The sequence below is a fragment of the Aphis gossypii genome, chromosome X (genome assembly GCF_020184175.1).
Source record: "Aphis gossypii isolate Hap1 chromosome X, ASM2018417v2, whole genome shotgun sequence".
Taxonomy (NCBI): domain Eukaryota; kingdom Metazoa; phylum Arthropoda; class Insecta; order Hemiptera; family Aphididae; genus Aphis; species Aphis gossypii.
This window is the reverse complement of record NC_065533.1, coordinates 4,615,512-4,623,457: the sequence shown is the minus strand read 5'-3', so window position 1 is coordinate 4,623,457 and position 7,946 is coordinate 4,615,512. Positions and strand designations below refer to the sequence as shown.

Genomic DNA, 7,946 nt, shown 5'->3' with positions numbered 1-7,946 from the left:
TAAATACCAATTTTTTTAAATGTATAATAATATAAGAGTTTTAATTTAATGAATTTGACTCTTTTTGTAAATAAAATTACTAATCAATAGGTAATCAATAAACGGTATTGTGAGCAATAGAGATGTTAATCTAAAATAGTTCACATATTTTATTATAGCTTTTAAAATATATGAAGTTATAAATCATGAATAGTAAATTTTTCTGGTTTTAATTTTATTTAATTTGTCTATATAACATCTTGTAATTGTTAGCTATAAAATAAAATAACTAGCATACATCTTCAGCGTTTAGTCGTAAAATATATATATTTTATTAAAAAAATTATTTTCAAACATTTTTTAACTTATTGCCTTTAAACGATTTCAGTGACGTATTTTTGTTCAACATAACATGCCATATAATATATATATGATGATGTCTCCGACGCGCAACCCAGTGGTAGGGACTAGCACCATCACGGCCGCCGCCGTAGTAGTTTATAAAAATGCATTCAGTGAGCGGCTCGACATCAGTGCGCTGTCGTCTATTTAACTGTTTACTCGTCGTTTTGTGTTGAATTGAAATTCTTGAACGTTTTCACTCTCGTTATAGATTTGGTCGCAATCGTGTTTAACGAGCAATGGAGTCTATAACAGCATTCTACATTTTACTTGCCGTCACCTCATCCTGGGCTGCAAAGTCTGAAATGAAGCAAAACCAACATGGTGTTTTTTTTAGTGAGTACACACCATTACATTAATTTATTATTAATATTATTTTATATTTGTTTCCATTTATCATTTCGATTTGTTATTTAGTCTTTTCATTTCTATATTGTTTTTAAATAGGTATTAACTAAATCTTCTATGGTATATTTTTATTAGTCAGATTTAAACTTAATTAACATACCGTGGTCGTTATAATTCATAATAATTTAATTAGCATTTAAATATTTAACTCCGCAATACCTTTAAGATTATTTGTAATAGAATTTTCGTTTAAAAATATAAATCATCAGCTGTACCAGAGTATATACAATGTATACATAATATATAAATATAGGTTAATTAAAAATTAGAAGTAAAATACACTTGTCTTTTATAATACACTTATAATTTAATGCCTTATTTTTCATTTATGTTTAGTGAACATAGCTAATTCTGGAGTTAAACCATCAGTATGTCCTCCACTTGGACTTGGAGTAAACTTTGAGGTTTCTACGATACAAACAAGGTCGCGAATGTATGGTTGTGCCTATTTGGAAATAGATAAGGTAGTAAGCTCAACTCCCCTATTGAATTTATGGCTTGAACGTCCAGTGGAAACCAGCGTACATGGACATTGTGATGACATGACTAGTATGTATAACGATTATATAACGATATTATTCCATTAGTACAAAAATGTAAAAGATTACGAATACTCCGTGGTCCGTGTCTACAGTAAAGGTCTCACCAGCTAAAATGTTGTGTACCTATAATATAATATTTATAGATATGAGACTATATATATAGGCTACACTTATTGCTTCTATATGTTACTGTGAATATCCACTCTTGATAAATTCTGACGATCATCTAGTGAATATTAACATACATATGCTAAATTGGCGAATGTTGAAAAATGAAAAAAAATGAAGACATTTATTAGTGAATGTCTACATGCAATCAGTACAAATTTAATCATTACCTATGTCAATATTCATGAATGTCATAAAAGTACTATAGTGATAACATTCACAGTATCATTTATATCACTCCTAAAGGCTGTATGCATAGTTTAATACCTACATGGAGCAATAACTTATAACACTGCTGTACATTTATGAACCTATGATGTAAAATATTTAATAATTTCATTAGTTATACCAACACACATATTATATTATATTATCAGTCTCAAGTTACACTAACTTAGGATTTAATTACCATTTCCAAACTTATTGCATACCTTATATAATATATTATATAGGTATTATATACTATATATAGGTATATTTAAATATGTTATAAACGCACAGTTATCGAATAGGTTATCAATCAATGTCACCACAATTTGTATTTTGTATAAATGATCGCGTTCGTTTTGACAGTTTTAGAATAAACTGTTTTAAATACATGCATCATGCATGTATTTAAAACAGTGAGTATAAAATTCTCATATCTAATCATATATAGAATATTAGAATTGTATGTAAATTACCTACCGTGGTTCACTTCCAATATCGACCGTAATATGACATCTCTATATATATTAAAATGCAATTAAAAATTATCTTCTTATTTCCGGAATAGAAATTTTGTTAATTATTATATACTTACTTATTATATTGGTATTTTTAAAGATAATTATTAACATGTTTGTTTATTTATTAAATAATTCACGTCCGTAGTAAACTGACAAGAGTAGGTACAATATAGACATTAAACAGAATTATTAACAATGTATAAACTATGGAGGCATACATAATAATATTATCTGATACATAAGAACATTATAAGACAATTAATTAAATACTAAGAAAATAAGCTACACTTAGAGTACCTATACATTGTATTATTTTAGCAATAAAAAAACAAAAATATTTATCATATTCGTTTTTTTTTGTTATTATGCTTTATCAGACATGGATCACTTCGAATTTGAGTGTTTGTCAAACTACGATCCGATCGACAATGCAGAAGAGAAAGTTCATGATTGGAATTATATAAAACTAGTAGAACGTAGACCATACTTGAAAAATAGTAGTGAAACCAGCAGAACTCTGTTCTACAGATGTGCCGTGAGTATACAATATTTAGGTATAATTTAATATTCCATATTATTAAAACAAAAAAATTCGTACAACTTAATTTATTATTCAACTCATAGAGGAGGAAAACACGCGATTGATCATTCTTTTGTAGTCGTAGTTTTGCACATACCTACTATAGGTTTTGTTTTTTCAGACGAGTGCTTGATTGCTGATATAATACGGTACTGGTCTGTTATCGCCCCACCACGGGAACGAAAAATTTTATCGCCCCGCCAATTACGAATGCGGCGATTTCGAACATATTATTTATTTATTATTTATACCTACAACAATTACCTATCGCTTTAATTTATTAGTTTAGGTAATTTTACGGTACTTATCGGTTATCGTGACTACCAAACAAAAAATATGACTGCGCGTGTTTCGGCACTCGTCGCTACGCTCCGCACAAATCGAAAATATCTCTCGACTTGCTATGCAACGCCACCTTAAGTAGGTCACAGGCTAATCACTGCCCATATACTACGATATAATTTACCCTGTGACCTACTTAAGGTGGCGTTGCATAGCAAGTCGAGAGATATTTTCAATTTGTGCGGAGCGTAGCGACGAGTGCCGAAACACGCGCAGTCACATTTTTGACTTTTTTTCTGAATTTTTAATATTTCTTCGGGCGGTTACATTTTTTGTTAGGTAGTCGCGATAACCGATAAGTACCGTAAAATTACCTAAACTAATAAAACAAAGCGATAGGTAATCGCCGCGTTCGTAATTGGCGGGGCGATAAAAATTTTCGTTCCCGTGGCGGGGCGATAACAGACCAGTACCTATAATACTTATTATCGGTAACTTAGATCATTAAAAAAAAAAAAAACTGTAGCCAGTATAAATATACTACGGGAATAATATTATATATGAACAATAGATCTAATAGACTTACGTAAACTAAAATAGTAGGTACTACTATCAAACGATAAATATATACACTTTCGGCACCATCCTCAACTTAAAATTGTATATAATATACAAATTAATAAAGCCCTCTTATTGTAGTTTTATAAATACCATAACGCTATTTCATATTTGTCGATTAGATCACCCGCATATAGTAATGATGTGTTTTTACAATAAATAAATATAATATGATCTGTCTTATACTTTTTGATCAACAGGTGTATGATGTGCATGACTCCTCTGTTGAGGGGGTAAAAATAATTCGAATGGCGATTAGCGCACCAAGAGTAGGAGATATGCATAGAAGCCAGTGCGAAGGTCTATCGAAAACTATGGGACAAGATAAATTACCATTCGTTCCCGAGGGGCGACGACTTTGGCCCAATGGATCAATGTATATATATATGTTGGGAAGACCTTACTTTGATCAAGACGACTCAAAATAACAACGAAATTAAGTAAGTATCTTTATCAGTCGTATAATAACAATACAAACCATAACCACTACGAAGTATCTTATTAATCTTAAATTATTATTGAACTATAATAGTAAAATAAAATAATTTTAAAATTTAAAACTTTTTAATTATTGTCAAATAGTATTATATTTCAGAATATTTAGTTGCATATGAACGAAGTAATTAATATATTGATTTTAAAATGATGAGTATTAACATTGTACATTTTGCAATTAAAAGTAGTTTGCTTCAAAATTTAATACAAAGTTTCTCTTATTATGTAACCCCAATTAAAAATTTTAAAAATACCTGACTTTTTTAATATAAGTGTTTAATAAGTTAAAATTAAAATTACATCTGTATACTATTTTGTTGTTGAAAATTCATAAATTCTTTTAGTTTTCACAAATGTTTGAAAATGTTATATAGAATTGTTCATAAGTTCCTAAGTCTTTGCTAGTAGTTAAAAAAAAAGAATTAATGTGTAGTAATATTTAATTTTGTATAATTAACAATAGTTCAAATATTGATGTTATTAGATAATTAGGTATTAGTATATAATAACGATTTGTTCACTTATAAGTTTCTTGTTATTAATTATTCAAAATTAAAAATATTCATTACAATGGTTACTTAATGATGAAGTATAGGCATATAATACTTTCTAAATAGCAAATAAAATATCTTGATTTCTTTTAATAATTATAATTTATCATAAATTATAAGTTTGTTGAGGCTTTAAAATAACGTTATCATCAGAATTATTGTGTTATTCATGGCAATGTAATTTTGAATATACACATGAATCTTAATTTTCTATGTCGAAAAATTATATTTTATGTTATAATATTTATAGATCTAATAAGAGGATGGCACAGTTATAACAAGTCGTCCAATAATTAAAATCATTTCAGCTACTACAACTACAGTCTACAATAGTACCCACCTTCACAGAAGATCACTTTTATATATTTTTTTACTATCTCAATGAACTTATGATACATAACATTTAAATAACTTTAAAATTGTATGTTTCTTTTTTTAAATAAACGGATTTTTAAACTTCAATGTGTCTAACTTTGTTGTTGTCTTATATAACGTTATGATTTATTCTCTTAAATATCTAATTAAAAAAAAAAAAAAATTCAAATTCATTTTTTTTAAGGGGAGAGAATAAATATTTTTGTATTGCAAAAATCCATAAAAAAAAAAGGTAATTTTTTTATACAGAATTTTTTTTTACGTTCTATAGTATTTAGTATTTAAATAAAAATTCACGGTCTTCAAAAAATATTAACAATATATTGGTCTTACTAAGTATATTATTAGTCGATTTGATAGACTATTGTAAACGATGAAACATGGTAGGAAAAAGAGTTTAATTTAAAAGTAAATTGATATCAAGTATTATATTCTTATACTTTGATTAACAAATCTGATGGTATTAATGATGTGTATATCCTTATTAATAAATAATTTATGTAATATAAAAATCGCTAATACTATAGTCTTAAAAGAATTTAATTCAGTGGAGTTAATTATTAACAAAAATATTAAATAAATTATTATAGGTTTATTATATAGATTTTCTTAAATTATAGAAACAAATAACCTAATTAAATCATTAGATAGTTTTATTTTTTTAGATTCTGAACGATGTAATTTTATATTTATATTTATATTTATTTATATTTCTGTGTATTGATTTTACAATGATGTGCATTTTTTTTGTGTCTGTGTACAGCATAACTAGTCGAAATAATGCTTTAATTTCAAACTTTGGGGTGGTTTCCGATAGAAAAGTGAATACTCTTGTTGCATTATACAAGTCAAAAGTAAACATTTTCAAACACTTTTCAAAAAAATCGAGAAAAACAAAAATAAAAGTGACAGAAAAACGGGAATTTTACGCAAAACCAGTTTTCGACTAAATCGATTTTTTTATATGGTTGTAATTCAAAAACCAATCATTGTAAATACTTGAAATTTTAATACAAAGTTTATCATATGTTATTCTTATAGTGATTTAAAAATTATAAGAATAAATAGGCACAATTTTTTTTTTTATTAGCATTTGAAGTTCAAATATTGACAAAAATTCGTCAAAACCATGAATATTTGAAAATTATTTTGTAGGTATAATTCATAAAAAATTTTGCATAAGTAACTAAGAGTTGAAAATTTAATACAAGATTTTTCATAAGTTTAGCTTACAATAATTATAAAAGAACTTAAATTTTGGTGTATGCAGGCCATTAAAACATAAACCATCTTTTTCACCAACCATTGGAAATTATATCTTAGGCTGACAAATCATCTTCGTCCAGAATCGTTTTTCGTATACAGTAATAATTATCATTGGATTCAAATTTAACACTTCTATAATATATAAAAGTGATTCACACGGAACCTAATGTACAGCAGAGCGGTACCCACTTACCAGCTTTTTTTTAATTTATTTATATCGATAAAAATGTATTCGGTGGAAAAAAATGATTAATAATTGAATATAAAATTTAATGTTACTGCAGCATATTGTTTTTATCAATAAAATAATATTTTTTTTCCAATAATTTTTAATCTATAGTTGTTATGAGAAAACGAATAACTGTAAGTACTTAAATTCTTTACAAAATATATGATCATTTTCTATACATGATACACTTTTATATACACTTCAATTAGTTAGAGTTATTTATAGACATTTAAAATGTTCAATTGTTTTTAGTTTTATTTCTATAAATATGTTTAAAATGTTTTCACTTTGTATAAAAGTTAGAAAATGTATTAGAAAATCCATAAAATTCAATTTTTTTTTGTAATGTGTTTGATACTTTGATGTTAATATTTTTATAAAATTCATCAAAAACACAAAAATCGGGAAATTTACAAAATGTTCATTTTTAAAGCTAATACCTACTTTAAAATTTAATACAAAGTTCTTCAGATGCAGTTCATATTAAACCAAAAAATCTTAAAACTAAATTTACACGATTTATTTATAAACATTTTTAGTTTTAATTTGGATAAAAATACATATTTAAATTTTAAATTATGAAAAATAATATATTCACTACTTTAATACAGTTCAAAACAAATTTTCACGAGGACATAAAACTTGTATGTATATTATTATAATTTATACACACAATGACATTTTTAAACTCAATGTTTTCGCTGTTTTCTGAAATAATTAATTCGACTTAATTCATAATTACCTACTAATAATAAAACAAATTACTTTTATAGTAATATTAATAAACATATTTATAACTTATTCTTCCAATATTAAAATTAAATAATAAAATTGCATAATGTAATAAAAATAATTAATTTAGTATTACTGTATTTCCAACTTGACTTTGATTAGTCGTGTGTTGTCAAATCAATAAAAAATAAATTTGAGCGTTTCCGTAACAAAAAACTTGGGTAGCACTGGACTACATTAAAGCGTAAATTACTATGTAGTTAATAGTTACATGACATCATCTCTATAATTTATATTATAATATGACAAATATTGTTTTCTTGGATACTTTTGTGTTCGATTTTTCAAAACGACTGTAGGTAGGTTATAATCATTATTATCTAGCAGACAGCAAGACCGGACTAGTCTCGAAGATTATTTTTACATCGACCATTATGTGTTATATGTGAAGGATAAAAATTATTTAAGTATGAGTGGAAGGCCATAGCTGAATATTATTTAAAACATTGGATCGTCGTACGCAATCAGTTGTGACTGGTGAGATTATAGGGAGTAATACTAATAAACAAACAAATAAAGAAAAAATAATGA

The 7,946-nt window shown here is 26.3% G+C and overlaps 1 protein-coding gene across 1 annotated transcript; it reads left to right on the top strand.

Annotated features, from left to right (window-relative positions):
- The first annotated feature begins 483 nt into the window (after positions 1–483).
- On the top strand, positions 484–5,215 carry LOC126551758 (uncharacterized). The gene is made up of 5 exons (XM_050205852.1): positions 484–717; positions 1,126–1,338; positions 2,605–2,762; positions 3,908–4,147; positions 5,004–5,215. The coding sequence occupies exons 1-4, from the start codon at positions 621–623 to the stop codon at positions 4,133–4,135; spliced, it is 696 nt and encodes a 231-aa protein (XP_050061809.1). The 5' UTR covers positions 484–620; the 3' UTR covers positions 4,136–4,147; positions 5,004–5,215.
- Positions 5,216–7,946: the final 2,731 nt, after the last annotated feature.

Coding starts and splice junctions, on each gene's coding strand:
- LOC126551758 (XM_050205852.1), top strand. CDS start 621: ATGGAGTCTATAACAGCATTCTACATTTTACTTGCCGTCACCTCATCC. Junction 718..1,125: donor CCAACATGGTGTTTTTTTTA/GTGAGTACACAC, acceptor ATTTATGTTTAG/TGAACATAGCTAATTCTGGA. Junction 1,339..2,604: donor ACATTGTGATGACATGACTA/GTATGTATAACG, acceptor ATGCTTTATCAG/ACATGGATCACTTCGAATTT.